Below are 21962 nucleotides of genomic sequence, written 5' to 3' on the forward strand. Positions count from 1 at the left end.
TTTTTTTTTTTTTTGTTTTTAAAGTATGTGAATACAATTTTTTTTTTTTTTTTTTAAGTAAGAACAAAAGATAATTGTTTGTTAAATTGTGTACTTTCATCTATTTTAAGATTTTTTTTATTTATATAATTTTGACACTGATTAAGTGATATTTATCTGAGTATATACTAGCATTTACAGCTCAGTCCAGAGTGTATAATGATCTCCAAACTTCTCATTATTTCACGTAAACTTTGGTCCTGTAAAGCCCAAATCATGTAGCCCACAATCCTCTAAAGCCCCCTGAAAATCAACCATCTGTCCACGGGCTCTAGGGACAATCTCCTTCTTCTCCAATAAATCTACAATCTCATTAAAATCACTTATACATAACCACAGAAGAGGTTGAAAATGTGATAGGTGACGTAAAAGAGACCATGCTTCCTTCCTCTTCACTGTGTCAGGATGGCCATAGAAGCCTGTGAATTTCCATGTGACTCTCGTCCTTCTATTAGTAACTACAGCATTAATATGCCATTGACTGTAAATTGTATATCAACACCGCTACACCCCACACTATTCACTACAAAAATGTGGTCGTAACCCAATTTTATTTGTAAAAAACAATTTTTTTTATTAATCAATTTGGTTTCTATAAGAAAAACCAAAGTGAGTTTCTTTTCTATCACCAATTGGTGTAGGTCCCGAACTGCCTGAGGGTTCCCAAGCCCTCAACAGTTCCAGCTTAAAATACTCATTGCGAGCAGTGGGGCTATGACGCAGCCTCCGCCTGATCTTCATCATACAGTTGTAAGGTGGACCCACCTGCCTTGACCCTCTTCCTACTCGAGGAGACCCGGTTCTTGCATTTGGATTCCACTCCCCACAAGCCCCACCTTTTTTGCATCATCTCCCCCCTCCTTTTTCCCCCAACCTTGGCAACACCACGTCCATATGAGGACAATGAACGTGGCTCAATAATAGGTTTCTGAGTTGCTTTTTTCTTCCCATTCGAACCATGCATGGGGATTGTTTTCGACGTGGTGCGTCCAACATGTCTTCCCTCCACATGGTCAACTGATGTGTCTTGCGCTAGATCAAACAAGCCAGCTGTCATCGCTTTCTCTCTCTCTCCATAACTCCCCACACCATCTTTTCCTTAATATTATCCCATTGACCAAGGTATACATTAGAGGAGCCCATTGAATTCAGCTCATTTGAACCCAGCTCTGGAAAGGGTATCGTAGCTTTCTTTTTTTGCTCCATATCTCCACCAAATCTGCTAGAACCCGAGTATTGAGTGCCCGTGATTTTCTCGCCCAAATTACTCACCATCCCAATATTATTTCCTTCCACATCCTTTCCTCCCATCACGCTGTTTTTTGATTTTTTTTTCCTTCCCCAACCATCATCTCCATTCACATAAGAATTTAATTCCTCTCCTTCTGACGTAAAGGAATTTCCAGAATTGGTGCTTACCTTATTGGCCATTGACAGGCTGTCTCTTTGCCCAAACTTGCCATTCCTGTCCCTCCCGGGCGCCGCCATGGTTCCGGTGGAGTCTCCTCCATTTCCATTTTCCCTGAAACCTCCATCCTCCCCCTTGTCGTGCCTTGTCTGGAACTGATTATGGACGTCAACAAAGCTGGATGTTGGCATATGGCTTCTCCATGCTCCTCCATGCCTTCCGTACCCTTGTCCTCCACTCATGCTTGCCATTGGAGCCACACGCAACCATGTTCCAAACTCCTTCTTAATATCAGCTCCGTGTGCCCTACGATCCCCCGGTCTTGTACAGCCGCGGTTACCATGTCTGATGGTCCCACATTTAAAACAAAATCTGGATATCCTCTCATATTGAAAAGCAATCCATATTGACCTGTCTCGGAGCTTTAGAAGTCTCTCCCGAGAGAGTGGTTTGGATAAATCTAGGATTATTCTCACTCTCAAGAACTCTCCCCAGCCAACCCCTTCCTTGTCCACATCCACTTCCGCCACTTGTCCCACCGATGCACCTATACGGCACCCCATCGCCTTACTCATGCATGCCAATGGTAAATTGTACATGCGCACCCAAAAAGCCGCTTTCTCAAACTCTAGTTCGGTCACTGGTGTGATTCCATCGAATTTCGCTAAAGATAGAAGTTGTCCATCAAAAGTCCATGGACGCCCTTCCATTATCCGTGTTTTGTGCCATTCATTCTCAAAATCAATCAGGAAAAGATTAACCCCTAGGGTCTTAAAAGTTACTCTCCCTGTTGGTTGCCATGCTCGAATCATTGGAGTCTTGATAATCTCCTTTCCAACAATCCTGTCCGCTAGTAATTTTCCAACCACACAAGCACTTCCCCGTTCCATGACTGGCTCTAATTCTTCTTCGGGAGCATAGACCTCTTCATCCTCTTCCTCCATTAGATTGAAATTCTCCCACATCTTTGTGAGGTCCTCTGTCGTAGATGCCATGCTTTCATTACTTCACCGTACTACTCTAACAATTGTCCAAAAGTAAAGCCTTCCCTTACCTCCTCTCACCCTTAACGACCGGATAGAGGGAAGCCGCTTCACCACTAGGTTTCAGACGTGAGAGAAGATGTCTTTGGAACATATATATCAGACCATCTAAAAAACATAAAAATAATACTTTTATGTATATATAAGAAGACAAGACCTTACTCCACCAAATATAAATAAAATAACATTTTCCTACAAATTCCATTATAAAAAGAAAATGTTTAATTATAATTTATTAATGAAAGTCATAAAGTCCTACCTTGAAAAAAAAATCAATATGTTGAAAAAATAACTAATATTAATATGTTAGTACATAATATTTTTTAATAATACAAAATAAAACAAAATCTTTCACTAAACATTAAACGCAATCAAATCAATCGTTACATAAGGTTCAATGTTAATATTTATTTGGTGTTTCAAAAGTATTTATGTTCATTTTAAATATAAATCATTAATTAGCTTTATGTGATTTAAATATAAATCCTTAATCGGCCATGACCAAAACGGAATAGGATCTCAAATGAAATTAAAGAGGAGAATTTTCGAATGAGACTTTCCATCTTCTAATCATTTATTAAATTGTTTTTTCCATTTTCAACTATGAGACTTTTTTTTTTTTTTTTAGAAGCACTTCATTGTTATTAAATCATTAGCTTGATAGAGCAACTTGCTCCATCAAAATAAGATCCTTAATACAATCAGGCGACTCATAGAGCCACTTTTGGTCCACAAAATTTCTTGTAGCAAATTTGGATCAAGAATGTGCTGCATTAATTTCTTCCCTACTGACAAATGACATTCACCAAAGCTGAAATGCCTGTGTCTCGCAACGAATATCTTCCACTAATAATCCAACTCCACTCCAATCCACCTCCTTCGAATTCACTACATTTACCACAGTCTACGCATCTCCTTCGAAATGGACCTTTGTAAAACCTCGTTCTTTGTACAGTTGTATCGCCATCAACGCTGCTTGAGCCTCAGCTACTGTCAGATCAAGAGCACCCACAAAAGAGTTGCATTGTGCCGCTATCACTGCTGTTGTCTCATCCCCACCATCTCTCCGAATCCCATCCACCCTTGGTTCTTCTATCACTGCTGCTGTCTCATCCCCACCACCTCTCCGAATCCCATCCACCCTTGGTTCTTCTATCACTGCTGCTGTCTCATCCCCACCACCTCTCCGAATCCCATCCACCCTTGGTTCTTCTCAAAAGATGCATCCCAATTAGCTTTCAGCCATCCAAAAATAGGTGCTTTCCACTTCTTCTCTCCCTTCAGAGCAACTGTAGGCAATCCCACATCCCTCCTTTCAGTCACCTTCATAAATTCTGCAACATAATCTTTCGCGCCTTGGACCAACAAAGTTAGATGTTCAAAAACCTTCTGTACACTACGTCATTCCTTTTTAGCCATATTCTTCTTGCAATTCTTACAAACAATTGGGTCCAGATCACATTTGGAAAACACTTCTTCAACTATTTCTAAAAATTCTCTTCCAACAGTAGGCCATTTCTGCAGTTTTTTACAACCCAAACTCTACACATCCGTAGCTGACGGACACTGCCAAAGGACATGAGTCACATATTCTTCTTCAATTCCGCAGAGTGGACATAAGGCGTCTTCCACTATTTTCCTTCGTTGTAAATTCACCCGAGTGGACAAAATTTCATGGCAAGCATGCCATAGAAATTTTTTTCCCACATTAGGGAGTCTCAACTTCCAAATAGCTCGCCATACCTTGCTAGTCCCTTTCCTAGATGAAGACTCTGCCACTCCTTGCAATTCCATCTCCTTTTGAATGAAGTATTTTAACAGAAAATAGCCCATTTTTTTGTTCCCCTCCAAACTTGCTTGTCCTCCTGATTAGCTACACTTATTGGTAAAGACAATATCAGTTGGATATCTTCCTTGACAAACAAATTCCCCAACAAAGTAGGATTCCACCATTTTGTGTCCCTATCAATTAGCTCACTAACCATTGCATTCGAGTCCAGTAACAAAGGTTGGGAGTGTATCATGAAAGTAGACGGTCGAGGAAACCATTTGTCCTTCCAAATACGTACTTGTGTCCCACTCCCAATCCTCCATATTAAACCTTCCTTGAGCAACTCACAAGAGCTATGGGACTTTCAAAATAGAATGTTGGAGAAGATATGGCTTAATGCTACGAATTGAATACTATTGATTTTTAATGCTTTAATGCTATGAATTGAATACTATTGATTTTTAATACTATCTTTTTAATAAATTTTTAAGCAATTTTAGGAAAAAAGTTATTCAAGCTGAAAATCAATACAGAACTCTAGAATAAACAATTGCAAGAACGAGTTCTCTCTCTCTAGCCCCCTCCCCTCTCTGCTAGGGTTTCATCTCTTGCAGCTGTCGGAGCGGGAGGACCTTTGTTCTCCCTCTTTGGCTAGGGGCGGATACACGTAGAGCTATGCAGGGGCGCCCGCCCCTCGTAAATTTTTGGAAAATGTTTTTTCTACGGTAAATTTTTTGTTTGTTTGACCCTAGCCCCAACTCTTGCTTATCCCGCCCCTCCTGCAATTGTGCTCTTGATTCTCCCGCCCCTACTAGTTCTCTTCTTGTTGACAGTTTCTTCTTCTTTCTTCTCTGGACTCTGGTTCTTTTCTTGTTGATAGACCCATTCCAAGATCAAACCCATTCCAAGAGTACCCAGAAACACAAAACCCATTTCAAGATCAAGAATCAAAATCAAATAATGATTCAAAACTTACCCATTTAATGTTCGAAAAATCGTCCCTCTTCCGCTATCAATGCTCTCCCACTTTCTTTCTCAATCCCGTCTTCTCTGTTCTCTTTCTCTCTCAATCTCTTCGTCTCAATCTCCCTCTTGATTTTATCTCTCACGCCCATCCTCCCTCTCCGTTATGCTTTTCTCCATTTCTAGCTCATTTCTGATTTCTCCAACTCGTCACGAGATGAGAGATGGTCTGATCAAATTTTTATCCCAGCATTTTATGGTCTAATTTGAGGAGAACTTCCCATTTCTAGTTTGTCGAGAGAGAGAGAGAAAGAGAGAAGAGAAAATCTAGGATAAAAAAAATAATTAAAATAACAATAAAAAAAATAATTTTTAAAAAAAGTGAAGAGTTAGAATAGATGTTCATCATGTTCTAGTGGAGGAGGTAGTGAAACATTAGTAGCTAAAATGAAAAACAGTTGATTTTGAGTGGCTAAAATAGCCATCAACTGCTGGAGATGCTCTTAGACAACAAAATATTGGTTTGCTAACAATATTTTAAAAACACTTTTTTTCTTTAAAAACTTTCACAATTGCATTCTAGGAAAAGCTTGAAAATGTTGTATGTTCCAAAAAGTTCTTTAAGGCTTTTTCTATAAACAAAAATTTTATTTCCAAGCGCAATCATAAATAGGCTCTTAGTAGTGCACACTAAAGAGTGCTTTTACAAAACGCAATCACAATTTTAGACGCTTTGTATTTTATACTTCTGTACTAGTGCTTTCATGTTAAATTATTGATATATCAATTATGACATATATTTATGAAGTCTGATATATATACTTTTTGTCACACACATTGTATTATAATTTTTATTTTGAATTGTGTTTATCATAATTTTATATATTATAATAAAAATAATATATAAGAGAAAAAATTTATTATTATTTTTATTTTATTAATTTGGTTCCGCCCCTGGTAAAACAAACTTATGGATCTGCCACTGCCTCCGACCCACCTCCCCTCTCCCTCTTCTGCCTCTCCCCTCCCCTCCCATTGCCCTCTTTTGCTTAGCGAGCTAGCCTATTTACCTGATGCCTCTAGCTCTTTGGGCGATTTTTTTCGTTTCCCTTCCTCTCTGTCTCTTCCCCCTCCTTTGGTCCCTAGTAATTTTTGTTTCTTTCTGTATTTGCTTTTATTATTTTTTCTGCTTGTTTAGGTACACTTTGTGGGTGATGCTATTGGGGTTTCATTCAAACTTCCCCTCCATTTGAGTGCGCCGCCGATCTCCTCCGCGTGCTTCGCAGCCCACTGTCCTCTGCTAGGCCTTTTCTTATGCCCCCACTGCAATGAGCTTCCGACGCCCCTTTCGTTTTAGGTTTTTGGCGAGTGTGCGATCGGCTCTTCTTTTCGGCTGCTGTCATCCTCTTGGTGTGCTTTTTATGTTGTTTATTTCCTTGTAATTTTGTCTGGCTTTCCTTTTTTTTTTTTTGTTCTTTCTGTCTTGTTTTGTTTCCCTGTAATCGTTTTTGTTTTTGCTTGTAATAATGCTCAGTCCTCTCTCTCGATCTGCCCGCCTGATGCCCTTCGGGTTTGTTGCTTTGGTCCAGACCTTTGAGTTGTTGATGTGAACGTTATCCTGGCTTTCGGGTTGATGAGGATGAGCTTTGGCTTGGGGTTATCTACTCTCGGTGCCGAGGAATAAGAGCTACCTATGCATTGGTTTGAATCGGTTTGGTGCAGATTTGCTGTTTAATTTGAAAATTAATCATAGGTTAGCGAATTTTGTTTGAATCTAGAATGTAATACGTCATCTTTGACGCTTGTAAACTCGTAGTTTCGGCTATGATTGCTTCAGAGCTTTTGCTCTGTGTTATTTGAGCTTTAAGCTCGTTTATCAATGAATGAGACTGAATTGATTCCTTTCAAAAAAAAAAAAAAAATTGCAAGGACTAATATTAATATGTTTCTTTTTTTAAGGAAATCTTTCATATTCATTTATTAAAAAAAGATAAGAGCATAAACTCTTACATAAGAGAGTATAAGTTCTGATAAATTATAGTCAAAGCTATGAGGTTACAATGTCATAAAGACAAATATAAAAATTTTACAATCAAGTCATATTTATGACTTTAACATTCGCTAACTCATGTCTAAACTTTAGTTGTAAAACAGATTTGTTACAGGCAGATTCAATCTAATACATATGCAGCACATATGTGTTTAATACAATTTTCTAGATTTTGTTTATAGTTAGACATGTGTAACATAATTAGAGTTGAATATTTTATTATTATTTGATTCCCTTATTTATTGCTATCGATTTTTTAAGCTTTATTTATTTCAGAATATTTCATATTCATATGATATTAATGCCTTTTAATTTTTTAAATTAAGGTAGGGGGCCTTAATTAAATAATATTTTAAATTGATGTTGATTTTATTTCTAAATTCAGATTGAATTATAAAACAATTAGACTTCTTGGCCCAACGCAATAAAAACTGTACCAGTAATGAAATTGAAATGTGAAACCATTAATGTCATGGAAACTTTAATATAAATTTTTCTTCACGGATTCCAAGTGACACCCGAAAATTAAAGTGTCAGTTGGATTATTCAGAATGCATAGGGAGTTAAAAGTTGGAGCAAATTAGTCAAGAAACGCTTGGAAAAATAACGCATTCAGACCCGTAATGACGACGCAGTCCCGACGACCATTGCTTTCAACTTTCAAGTTTTATCAACGTTCAAGTTTTCCAACATCTGAAGCAGATCTGAAGCTTAGTGGGTGGAAATAAGAAAGCGTCTGGTAGAGAAGCTAATTTCTAGGTTCGATGGTCTCTCGTTCTATCCTCTACCATTCATTCTTTGTTAAATTTGTTTGGGTAGTTTGGAGTCAAGCTTCTTTGAATCTGAATGCATGCACCATCATTCATGTCTTTTTTTTTTTTTTTTAAGCAACCAGAAAACAAAGGGAAATATTACTTTTATTTTTTAAATAAATTAATTAATATTTATAAAACAAAGTGAAATATCACCATAATAATAATTTTATTAAAGTAACACAAAAAGTTTGTGTTATTGTTTCAATATAGCCATGTTTCTCTTGAAGATTAAAAGCTCATGAGATTTATCAGTTTTTTGTTTTCCGCCTCATAAAATAAAGTTTTTGGAATTTACGCAATAGGTCCCCTACAAATTATATCAAAGACTACTTCAAGAAAACATGATTTAGATTGTTTTTCGGCTTTTATTTATTCTTGTGTTAGATTTTTCCAACAGTTCCAAGAATTTTGATTGATGGTTCCAAATCCTAAAACATGTTTATTAACATATAAGGTTTTTTTGGAACATTTCAAGTCAACGGGAGCGTGTTTGGTATTTTATTCTTAATTTACTTTTTAAAACTAAAAATATAAAACAAACTCCAAAATATACCTAAAGGGGGATGAATAGTTGTTTATTAAAAATAATGCAGAGGGAATGTTCGAGATTGTCATCTCTTTGGCATTGCTTAAACTTAGGATTTGATCTTTATCTTATTTTAAGACAATGATTTGAGTTGTAACTTATTTTGTGATGATCGGTCTTTGACGAGTACATTTGATGACCTATTTATCGTTATACTTTATTGTTACTCGGGTGATTGTATGTGTGGAAAAGTAGTTATTACTTTCTGTTCTTATAGTTTAAAAAGTCTTCCGCTGTATTCTCTAGCCTACGAGAGGTTAAGATCCCTGAGTCTTGTCCTGCAAGGGATAGGACTAAGAGACGAACCGTGAAGTCAATTATCAGTTAATTGATTTTCTATCGGGATTATTACAAGAACTCTACAAGGTTCCATTTAACAAAAATGGATGCTAAAATCTTGTACCGCACTATTAGGGTTAAGGGGACGGGTGGCTTGCTCTCTGGGAGAGTGCTTGCTCCCTAGGGCGAGCATTTGGCCAGGAGTAAGACTCAACCAGAAATCTCCCAAAATGTGTCTAGGCTGTTATCTAAGGCTATGGGTTGGCATTTTCTTTAATAGACTCAAAATAAACATATACATTACAAGAAAACACAACACAAAGAATCAAATAGGTGTTTAAAAGCCTTTTGAAAACATTTATTAATCTTTTTAAGAAATAGGCACATCCAAGTACAAAACATATTATCATGTAACTTTTAAAGAGAATAAGGGTGGGCTGAAAGCTTTTCGACATCGTTCTTGGTTTTACAAGAAAATTGGTACAAGAACTTGTCATGGTATCTTTAAATCTTGTAACACTAGGAAATCGGTAACAACAATTAAAAGGCATAAAAGAAGAATTAAGAAGTCACCTTAGCAGATAGCAAGAGTTCCAAACCTCCTCTTTCTCCAAGAACACTTACAAACCTTCAAAAATCAATCAAGCAGAGTATCTTTAGGGCAATAGAGGCTAAAATGAGGGTTAAGGGTCTTGTGAGGGGTGGGTTTATGTGGAGGAAAAAGTTGAGGGCGCTACAGGAGAAATCCTAAAAAGGTGTGAGTGCTCGCGTACTATAGCAGCGAGCGCTCGTGTATTGTTCACTATGGGTTAAAAATGCTTAGGTGTAGATTCTAAAAAGGTGCGAGTGCTCATGTACTATAGTAGCGAGCACTCGTGTACTGTTCACAAAAGGTAAAAAAATGCTCAAATGTACAATTGGGTTTTGTATAAGAGGTAATACATTGTTCATACGAGTGCTCATGTGGTCCGCGGGGCGAGCGCTCGGCCAGTTGAGGGTGTTTTTCAGATTTCTGCTTCTAAAAAGTCTTAAGAGGCTTGGTTTAATCAAACAAGGTTTAGACCACTTGGTTTAAGGCTTTGTTTTAAGGAATTATTAACCAATTAAGCAAGAAATTAATAGCCTTTTAAAATCTCAGTCAACCCCTTAACTAAACAAGATGCGAACTTTTTTTGGACCCTACCACACAATCCACAAGAAACTCGAAAGAAGCTCTTTTTACACAAGAACCTTCTCAAAAGTAATGGGAAATACGACAGTGGAAAGCAAACAAGCATGAAACGGACTTACCTCTTACAAACGTCCAGCGTGCGAACGGCAGCTACTGTGATCTCCAAGGGATAAAAATTCTCACAAACGGCTTTTACCCACTCGAATCAGCTTCAAGTGGGAAAAATATATTTTAGCTCCCCGAACTATCACCCATTTTGCAATAATGTCTCCAAACTTTAAAAAGTGATATCGAGGTCCCACATACTACAATTGTATTTCAAATTAGACACTTTTTCATTTTTCTTCCCAAAATACCCTTGAAGTTATTAATAAATAAAAATTAAAATATATATATATATATATATATATATATATATAAAATAACCATTTGAAAAGAAAAACTAAGGGGGTTAATATGAAAAGGGACACACCTTTTTGGTGTTTTTATTTATTTTTTGTTTAATTGTTTAATAATTTTAATTTTTTCAAATGGTTATTTTATAAAAACAATTAAGGATCTTTTGGGGAGGAAAATGCAAAAGGTGTCTACTTTAACACGTAGTGGTAATATGGGAGACCATAATGTCAATTTTTCAAGTTTTGAAGTGTAAGTGTAAAATGGGTGATAGTTGAGGAGGCTAAAGTATATTTTCTCTTTATATTTAATAATTATTTAGCTTTTATATAATTAAAAATTCTATTAAAAAAAAAATGGAACCCAAGGGTTGGCCATGGGCTAGTCGTGGGTCAAACTGAAAACATATATTTTTTCTCTTTTTTTTTTTTTAATTATTTTTTAATTTTTACACGGGGGTATTTTAGGTATTTTGGCTTTCTTCGCTAGGATTACTAAATTAAGAGTTTTTTAATTTTAAGGGTGTTGGGAATAATTCCACTCAACCGGCCCATTAGACGAGTTACGGGCCTTACGGCCAATGTCGACCTAGGAAGAGCTACCAGTTTAGCCACAGATACCAATACTTCCGGGACGGGCATAACTAGAAAGGACATGAAGAACACTCGTTGGGTCACTCTCAGAATAGGCACATCCCAGGAGAACATAATAGGTTAGCATCTCCCGGATGGGTCTTGAGACCAAACACATCCTGAGACCAAGGTTCATCCACTATGTGCAAGCCCCAGGACAAGCATGCCCACGGATACTCAAACATTTATCATAACGAAAGGTATAAGGGATCTTTATCCCTTAATTCTAGGAATGGTGTTGTTGGGTCTAAACCCCTGAATTTTCGAGGCTGGATCTTATCCCGAAGAATCCAGTTTGGACTCTTACTCCAAGTTGAATTGCAGAAGGGAATGCAATCTGGGTCCAACTCAAACTCTTTGTTATCCTGATGAATTCGGTTTAGCAATCCTACTACAAGTTGAGTTGGTGTAAGAGCCCAGGTCCAAATCAAACTCATATATATCCTAGATTGAATCAAAGTAGGAAACCTAATTCAAGTCTAACTCAACATCTTTGCCTTTAAATAGACTCGTACACCGGTACCAAATTCAAATTGAAATCTTGTGCTTTAGGCATCACACATTCTTCAAGAAACTGACTTAGGCATTGAAGTGAGACACTGTTGGCACATCCGACAAGCTCCTTTATTTATTCTCTTGTTTTGTAGTGATCGTGGGAGCATTAAGAAGTGTAGATTAAAGATCATCCGATAAAAAGTTAGGGCTTAAATAAAGTTCCTGAATAACTTATGTCGTAAATGAAAGTTACTATTTTTAAGTTAATATGATGATATGTAATTGATTCACATGTTATTACAAATATTCATACACATGTAATAACACATTAATCAATATTTACAAATAACAAACTTAACTAACCGCCAACTCATGTTAACTGAATCAGCTAACTCAACTATACTACCTGTCAACAGCACCGTTCCTCTACGGATCTCCTAAGAGGCGCTCTCAACCTGCGCCGCCATCATGCCCTCCGTGCTGAACGGCCTGCATTGTGCCATCACGCCCCTTGGTCCTGCTCTTGTTACCATGGTGCGAGAAACGACACAAAGTTAACGTACAAGAAGAGTTTTTGTTTGGCAGGAAAAGAAGAAAAAACAGAGTGGAAGTCTCAGTCTAATAGGTCAAAGGCTTGAAAAAGAAGGGTCTTTCTAGAAGGCATGCGTTAGGCTAGTAAATTAGAGAGAGTTTTGCAAGGAAAAAAAAAATGAAATACGAGTTTTTTTACTGGAATTGTTTCAGAGTTGGGTCTTTTTGCTTGGCAGGAAAAAAAAAATGCTGAGCCATTAATGGCTTTTGGTGGGACATATTTTAAGACATGGAGGACAACGTCCATTTTAAGGTGGGAAGAAGTTAGGTGAAGAGATAACCAATTAGAATTAGGGTTTTGTTCATAAAGCATGACTCATGTTAGATAAAGTATGGGACATATTATGCTCTTAGGTTTAGAGAATTAGGTTTAGAGAATAAATGATTTATTATCCCTATTATGAAAATAAGGAGGCTTGCTCTTCAAGCAATATCTATAATAGAAAAATAAGGGATTTGTCTCTCATTAGAATTAGATTTGCTATTTATGTGTAGCACAAGTTATTTCTATTTAAACATGTCAATTGATCAATAAAAGGGAGAGAAAAATTAATCTAAATCAGCATTTGCGTTGTGAGGTCTAGGTTTTCTCTAAAAAAATAAATTATCTCGTTACAAACTTAGTTTTGTAACATACAATGACACTAAATTAAGTTTGTGTGGTTTGGAAATTTTTGAATTTTTTAACTTCTTTTTTTTTTTCTAATTAAAATGGTAGGCCGAGGAGACCAATTTTGGTTATTTTATCTGTGTGTGATCATAGTAGCACTTACCTGCTTCAAGCTGCACAGGAGTGGCCTAAACGGTGGAAACCACAGGCGCTCCCTCAAATCCGACTGAACCATACCCTGACCTAACCTCACCAGGGTATTAATAGAAATCCAATGTGACTAATACTAATAAGACATATATGAGGGTTCTCAATTGCGAAGATTCGAACTCATGCTCTAGCTAGTATATGCAAGAGCAATTTTACTGCTGTGTCTTGTTGCATAGTCTTCGATATGGACCGCCATCAAAGTCTAGGTGCTCTTTAGACCTTTTTATTTTTTATTTTTTATTCTTTTTATTTTTTTCAAATCATAAATTTTATTAGTTTTTAGTGTTTGGAAGTTGTCCCCCAGGGAGGAAAAAAGCTCGTCGGAGGTTGACAGAGAGTCTGGTTGAGATTTTCTTGGTCAAATTGTAACTTTGTAAACACACCATGCACGGCTATGGGAGATGACTTTTGAAGATTAAATGATTTTTTTTTTTTTTTTTTGGGTAATTTCTAGTTCTTTCCACTTGAAAGTATATGGATTATAGGTTTATATATTTATGATTTTTTTTTATTGGTCATCATTTGTTTTTGGTAAGTACTCCTCATTAATTAAAAATATATAAAATTTCTTAGATTGTGTTTGAAAAATAGAGTTTTTAAGTAAAAAAAAAGAGCTTTTGGGCAAAAGCTTCATTTTTAAGCTTTTGCCAAAAGTGCGTTTTGACAATTTTTAGGCTTTTTGGACCCTTAAAAGCACTCTTAATTTTTTTACTAAACGGGTACTTTTTTCTTCAAACGGACTTTTTAAGTGTTAAAAGTACTTTTAGGTCATTCAAATGCAATCTCAAGCAGGCCCTTAACCACTTTGAACTTTCATCATTTTTGTAAAGGGAAACTTCACTAAAGATCCCCGAACTTCCACCTATTTTGAAATATCCCCCCTAAACTTTAAAATCTCTCAATTTTGTTCCTTGAACTTTCAATTGCTCTCAATTTAGACCCCTCCATCAAATTTTAAATGTTACATGACGTTTATACCCCTGACTTTTATATAAAATTTCAACTTCTAAAACATTTTTTTATTTTAAAAAAAATAAAAATAAAGGATATTTCGGTCTTTTTTTTTGTATTTTTAACGGCTAATATTGACGGAGGGATCCAAATTAAGAGCAATTAAAAATTCAGGAGACTAAATTGAGAAATTTTGAAGTTTAGAGGGGTATTTCAAAACAGGTGAAAGTTATGGGGTCTTTAGTGAAGTTTTCCTTTTTTATAATCACCACCCTAAAGTTTAAAACTCTTAATTTAGTGTATTTAACTTTTACAAATTTACAATGTCACCCTTACCGTAAAATTTTGGAGTTAAATATGACGGATTACAAGTGAAATATCTCTTATATCCTTATATTTAAAATTATTTAACTTTTAAATAATTAAAAATTCTAAAAAAAAATGGACCCACGGCTTGGCCATGGGTTAGTCGTGGTTCAATCCGACACAAGTTTTATTTATTCATTTATTTTTAATTTTTAAACCGAGGTAATTTTAGGTATTTTGACTTTTCTCCACATATATATGAGTGACGTTGCAAATTTTTTTAAGTTGAATACATTAAAGTGAGAGTTTTAATTTTAAACTTTAAGAAAATAATTAAAAAAGTTATTTTCTTTAAGTTAATTTAATTATATGAAATTATATAAAAAATATATATTTATTAATTTTTTTTGTACGTATTAGCCAAACATGGCAATAAAATAACTAGCTTATTTTACGCGAAAAATACTGGGGCCATCAATTAAAAACAGAAAAAATGAGGTGTTATGAGCTTGACCACGTAATTCACCGACTCATATAAAATTGTTTCAAATCAAAAGGTTGGCATTTTCAAACCTTTGGATACCATTTCTCATTTCATACTCAAGTGGGTATTTAAAATGTTCCCAAAAGCTGTTAACCAACAATTATGAATAGTGTTTTAAGTCCTTCTAGAGTCATCTTTTGGTCTTCCTAAATGTGACGTGATTTTTAAAATTACCGTTAAATTTGAAATGTGATTTATTGAACTTTGATGTATTGGTGATTTTAAAAGGCACATCACATTTGAGATGACTCCAAATGAACGCTAGAAAGACTAATAGCATTACTCAACAACTATTGGACTTTGTGATCCATAAAAGAATAAGAAATGATTCAACTTAACTATTCATTTATCATGTATAAAATTTTGGGGGACTTGGGCTTCAATTACAAATTGCTAATTAACTAACAAAATGTCTTGACCATTTTCTGGCAGCAATCTTAACCTTATTGATATTACCAAAAGCCTAGCGGCTAGCACAAATTTGGTCTCCACCGATTAGGCTCAGGTCATGTACGTTGAAAAACATTGCCAAACGTGAAATTACAATATGACATGTTTGACCAATAATTAAAGACCCTTTTTTTTTTTTTTCTTTTTTTGCGTAAGAGGAGGAGAAAAATTCGAATTAGTGATCTCTGCTTTATTAGATGTAGTCCTAGTCGATTGAGCTACTTCTTGGGGACAAAAAGCCCCTCTTTCTTTTTGGGGTAAGGTTTAAGTACTCCCTTAAACTTTCAATAGTGATAATTTACCCTAAATTATCAAAACATTGTCAATATCGCAAGGCTAACAAAAAGATAAAAATATCCCTATATATTTTTCAATGAGATAAAAATATCTCCTATAAATTTGAAATAAATAAATAAAAAATTAAATTTTTTTAAAAATGAAAATTTTAATTTAAGAAAAAGAATTTATTTTTATTTTTTAAAAAAACCGATGTTTTTTTTTTTAAAAAAAAAATTGTAACTAAAAACGAAAATTTTTATTTTTTTAAAACAATTTTTTTTTTATTTAATAAAAAGGGAAATTTTTATTTAAATAAAAACGAAAATTTTCAATTTTTATAAAAAATAAAAAAAAATAAAAATAATTGAAATTTTTTTTAATTTTTTTCTTATAAAAATGAATTTGAAAAAAAAAAAAAAAAAAAAATTGGCCACTCTTTTTATTTTGATTATACTAAGGGGTAATTCCGTTTGACATTGCCAATTTCTAATAGCTTGATATACAAATAGCTTATTACAATTTGTAATAATTTATTTGTACATGCACTTTTCCTTCTTTCTTTCATTCGTTTTGGGTTAGATTTTCTCAAGTCTGAATGCCCAAAAGTCCACTTGATCCGGTGGAAATGCGAAAAGTTGATAAACTGATGCACAAAGAAAAGTCAAAATATTATAAATCTCCATCTAAAGTCTTGAGTCAACGAATTCAATACACAAGAATACTGTGGTGTGGGTAATATGGCAATCTGAGATGGGGGAGTCGGAGGCCTCTTCTTCCTCCGTTCATCCTCATCAACGCCATTTCTCTTGGAGAAAACCCATCCCTTTTCTCTATATGGCTTTCTCACTCTTCTTCTTCTCCTTCCTTTCATGCTCTGTTTTCCTCCCATCTTTCGCCTTCTCAGCCGCCATCTCTACCCACTCCGTCACCCCAAACTTCACCGCCTCAAACTTCCGATTCATCGACAACGCGGGAGCTTTCTTGCTCTCCCAAAATGGGACTTTCAAAGCCTCTATTTCCGGCACCATGATTCAGCCCTCACGCTATTACTTCTCCGTCACCCACGTGGCTTCCAACTCCATCATCTGGTCCGCCAACCGCAACGCAGCCATCTCAGACTCCGACGAGCTCTCACTAACCGTCAACGGCCTCTCAGTCACAAACCAGGCCGGTAAACTACTATGGTCAACCCCACCGTTGACTCACGAGGTTGCCGCTATGAAACTTCTGGAAACGGGAAACCTCGTATTGGTCGATGCACGAAATGTCGCGCTGTGGGAGAGTTTTGAATTTCCCACCGACACTATTGTCGTTGGACAGCGCATCCGTACTGGAAAATCATTGCAAAGTGCTGTGTCGGAGGCAGACATGTCGGTGGGTGATTACCGGCTTGAGGTTACCGACGGGGATGTAGTTCTGCAGTGGAAGGGGATGACATATTGGAAGCTTTCCATGGATGTAAATGCTTACAAGGACTCGAACGGGGAGGTCTCGTTCATGGCGATGAACACTACCGGTTTGTATTTGTTAGGGAGTGACGGATCAACGGTTGTGATTCAAGTAGTTTTGACTAATAATCCTTCGGGTGTTAGAATTGGCAAGTTGGGATCCGACGGCAGATTTACGATCACCAGCTTCACCGACTCTAATTGGGTGCAAGAACTCAAGGAGCCAGTTGATGATTGTCGGATTCCTTTCATATGCGGAGAAATTGGATTGTGCACGATGGATGGAGCTTGTACTTGCCCACCAGGATTCCATAATGAAATGAGTGGTGGTTGCGCGCCAATGGATACTTCTCTTTCTCTGCCTCAAGCTTGCAACGAATCCACAAATGGCAGCCAATTCAATTCCTCTGTTTCGTATCTGGGACTGGGCTATGGTGTGGACTATTTTGCCAATGATTTCACAGAGCCTGCGAGGCGTGGTGTCAATTTGTCGGGTTGCCAAGATCTATGCTCTCAAAATTGTTCTTGTCTCGGCATTTTCCATGGAAATTCTTCTGGGGGATCTTGTTATCTTCTTGAAAACAATATAGGCTCAATCTTTTATACCCCCAACAGTAATAATGACAGTTTGGGCCCTTTAGGGTATATTAAAGCCGTGGTGAACTCTTCAGGTGAAAACCCAATTGGAGAAAACAAAAATAAGAAACAGAGCTTCCCAATAGCCGGTTTGGTGCTAATACCAGCATCCGGATTCTTCTTATTAACGACCATTGTCGTCATCGCAATCCTTTGGTGGAGGAAAAATAGGCTGTCAAAAGCCAGAGCTGTAAAATTGGGTCGGCTTTACTCGTCATCATCGGCAGAGCTAGAGATATTCTACATCCCAGGCTTACCGAGAAGATTCAACTATGAAGAACTTGCAATTGCTACTGAGAATTGGAAGACCCAGATTGGTAGCGGAGGCTTTGGTACTGTATACAAAGGTACACTCTCAGACGAAAGCCTTGTGGCGGTGAAGAAGATTAGCAGCTCGGGAGTTCAAGGGAAGAAGGAATTTTGTACTGAGATTGCAATAATTGGGAGCATCCACCATGTCAATTTGGTCAGATTGAAAGGTTTTTGCGCACAACGGGGCAAGCGCTTGCTTGTGCTTGAGTACATGAAAAGAGGCTCATTGGATCGCACACTCTTCGGTAATGGAAACCCTGTTCTTGAATGGCGAGAAAGAGTGGAAATAGCACTTGGAACAGCAAGGGGACTTGCTTACTTGCATGGCGGGTGTGAGCACAAGATCATTCACTGTGATGTGAAGCCAGAGAATATTCTCTTGCATGACGATTTACAAGTGAAAATCTCAGATTTTGGGATTTCTAAGCTGCTAAGTCCTGAACAATCTATTCTGTTCACCACATTGAGAGGAACTCGAGGCTATCTTGCGCCGGAATGGCTAACGAGCACCGCCATTTCTGACAAGATTGATGTATACAGTTATGGGATGGTATTACTAGAGATTGTGAGGGGAAGAAGGAATATTAATAGCAACGGAGAAATATATTTTCCTCTGTTTGCGCTAGAAATGCACGAGCAAAGAAAGTATTTGGAGCTGGCAGACCCGAGATTGGAGGGGCGGGTGAGAAGCGAAGAAGTTGAGAAGCTCGTGCGGATTGCCTTGTGTTGTGTGCACGAAGAGCCGGCGCTGCGACCGGCGATGGCTGGCGTTGTCGGCATGTTGGAAGGTGGCTTGGCTTTGGGTGAGCCAAAGGTGGAGTCGCTAAACTACTTGCGGTCCTATGGTGGGAGATTCACAGAGATGTCAACAATGGAAGGGTCCAACGGGCAGAATGAGTTTGTGTTGCTTCCTGACTCATTGGCTTATATCTCTTCACAACAGGTCTCCGGTCCCCGGTAGCTAGCGCTCCAAGGCCGCCATCTCCGAGACAGTCGTATAGCAATATGATAAATAGCATTTTATCTTCAAACATTGTTATTAATTATTCTCTTGTCATTTTTTCTATTCGGTATTTGTAAAAAAATAAAGGGATATCTTCACTTTAAACGCCTAAATTACCACCCAATTTGAGAAACGCTCAAACTTCAAAATCTCTTAATTTGAACCCTTAAATTTTCAATTGCAGCCAATTTGAACCACTCCGTCAGATTTAGGGGTGGACAGATTAACCGGTTACCGATTACCGGCCGTATACCGGTTTCGACCGAACCGATATTAACTGTAACCAATATACCGATATCCTTATCGGTTAAATTTTTTATACCGGTATGCTTATTGGTTCGGTTCGGTCCGGTTAGAAATTCCATATCAGTTAACCGTTTAACCGATAGAAACCGTTAAGTAGGGATGCCAAAACGATGTAGTTTTGGGATTATATATAGGGTTAAATACCTCATACTCCCTAGGATTTGCCAACTTTATTTTTTCCCCATTGGAGTTTCATTTTTATCACAGAACCCCCCTTTGGTTTTGATAAAGGACTAAGTTAGTTCATCCGTTAGTTGACCGTTAGGACTGACACGTAGACCAATCAGACGTTGACACGTGGCACCTATTTAATTTAATTTTTTTTTAAAAAAAAAGTATTTAAAAAAAAAATGAAAAAAAGTTGGGGGTGGTTTCGGCCACCCCCTTGGAGCCCAAGGGGGTGGCCCCAAGTTTTTTCCTTTTTTTTTAAAAAAAAAAAAACAAAAAAAAAACATTTTTTTTAATTTTTTTAAAAAATAATTAAATAAGTGCCACGTGTCAACATCTTATTGGTCCACGTGTCAGTCCTAACGGCCAACTAACGGATGGACTAACTTGGTCCTTTATCAAAACCTCAGGAGGGTCCTGTGATAAAAATGAAACCCTAGGAGATAAAAAATTAAGTTGGCAAACCCTAGGGGGGTCTGAAGTATTTAACCCTTATATATATACCTATGTAACCTTATCTTAATTTGGGATTGGGTAAGTTTGACTTTTTTTTTTTTTAATGATGGTATTGGATGGATTTCTTCGCCTTTGGTGAAAGCATTTTTCATTAACTAGTTTTGTTAGTCTAATTAGCATTCATTATGTTAATTAGTCCATTTGCTTTGGAAAAATGTATTTTATAATATATATAAAAAAAAAGTTGTGGTGGATCAATATAAAAAAGCTTCAATTTTTAGCCCAAAAAACAAATATTTGGGTCCCAACAAAAAGTATTTGGACCCTTAAACAACTCATTTTTAATAAGTTATTTTAGTTCAACAAAAAGTATTTGGGCTCTCAAAAGTAAAGAAAAACTCATTTTTGGCCTAACAAAATAAACCAATATAAAGCTCACGGTTAAATCGGTTAACCGGTTTAACCGAACCGTTTAACCGCGTACCGTTATAACCGATAATTTCGGTTAAAATTCTTATTAGTTCGGTATCGATTAATAAATTGTTTAACCGAAAATTATCGGTTAATAACCGATAAGAGCCAAAACCGGACAGTTTTGACCGATACCCAGGCCTAGTCAGATTTTAAACGTTAAAAGCAAGACAATGATGTTTATACCCTTAACTTTTTTATAAAATTTCAAATTAAATTTTTTAAAAAAATTATTATTAAAAAAAAAAATCAAAAGGTGACCCACAGTTGGCCACATTGTGACCTTTTTTTTTCAATTTTTTTAATAAAAAAAAATTGAATGGTAATTTTGCCTTTTTAAATATTTTAACAGCAAAAATCGACGGATGAATTCAAATTAATTGCAATTGAAATTTCAGGAAGTTTAAATTAAGAAGTTTGAAGTTTGAAGATTTCTCAAATCAGATGGTAATTCAAAGATTTAAAGTTAAATTACCTAAAAAAATAAATCATTAGATCATGGAACCCATAGTCATCCAAAGTCATTTAAGCTACTCTTCTAACCTCCATTTGATGCATACAAAAAAACCAGAGATCACCCAATCATCCATCCATACATGATATGATCCGGTAGAATCATAAGAGAACAGTAAAAATAAATAAATAAAAGATAAAAGATAAATTTTCCGTTTACCTCGTCCTTTCTAATGGCACAGTATGATGAGGAAGAAATTTTTCGCCCTCGTAAGAGTAATTCTATCAAAAGCATGTAATTGTCGACAGCTCAATTTTATCATTGAACTTATGTGCATATTTGTAATTTTTTTTTTTTTTTTTTTTTTTAGGAAATTTCACAGAACTCTCTAACTTTCACGCTTTTTGAAATTACACTTTTAAAGTTCAAAAACGCTCAATTAAAGGTATCGAAATTTTAATTATCCCATTTCGTTAAAATTTTCAGCTAAATCTTCCCAAAATTTCCAAATACCCCTATTTTTATAAAATAAAAAATAAGAAATATTGCAAAGATTTAAGCATATGTATTTTTACAAATTCCCAAAATACCCCTAGTTTTTTTAAAAAAAATAAAAAATATTGTAAAGATTAAATGTTAGGTATTTTTACAAATTCTGTTAAATTTTCACAATTTTTATTTTATTTTTTATAATAAAAAAATGAGTATTTTGAGAATTTTGACAAGATTTAACAAAAAATCCTAACGAAATTGGGTAACTAAAAAAATTAAAAGTTCGATACTCTTAATTAAGAGCTTTAAAACTTTGGAGGAGTAATGTCAAAATCCGTAGAAGTTTACGAGGGTTTTAGTTTCTCTCTTTCTTTTTTTTTTTAACAATTTTTTATATATTTATGAGTTTGTGTTGTTTCCCCATTCATTGGCTTATATCTCTTCACAACAGGTCTCCGATCCCTAGGGGTGCAAAGGCGGGCGGTTAAAAACCGTCCGCTAACTGCTATAACTGCCAACCGCCTAATCGCATTAACCGCTAACCGCCTAACCGCTATAATCGCCTAGCGGTTAGCGGTTATTGGGTCTACTAACCGTAACCGCTAACCGCCTTTTTATATAATATAT

At 36.2% G+C, this 21962-nt stretch overlaps 1 protein-coding gene across 1 annotated transcript; it reads left to right on the forward strand.

Annotated features, from left to right (window-relative positions):
• Positions 1–16339: 16339 nt before the first annotated feature.
• LOC132166719 (G-type lectin S-receptor-like serine/threonine-protein kinase At5g35370) lies at positions 16340–18972 on the forward strand. Its single transcript, XM_059577589.2, has one exon. It carries the CDS (start codon positions 16340–16342, stop codon positions 18944–18946), a length of 2607 nt encoding a protein of 868 aa, XP_059433572.2. The 3' UTR covers positions 18947–18972.
• Positions 18973–21962: the final 2990 nt, after the last annotated feature.

The sequence above is a fragment of the Corylus avellana genome, chromosome 11 (assembly GCF_965113065.1).
Source record: "Corylus avellana chromosome 11, dhCorAvel1.hap1.2, whole genome shotgun sequence".
Classification (NCBI taxonomy): Eukaryota; Viridiplantae; Streptophyta; class Magnoliopsida; order Fagales; family Betulaceae; genus Corylus; species Corylus avellana.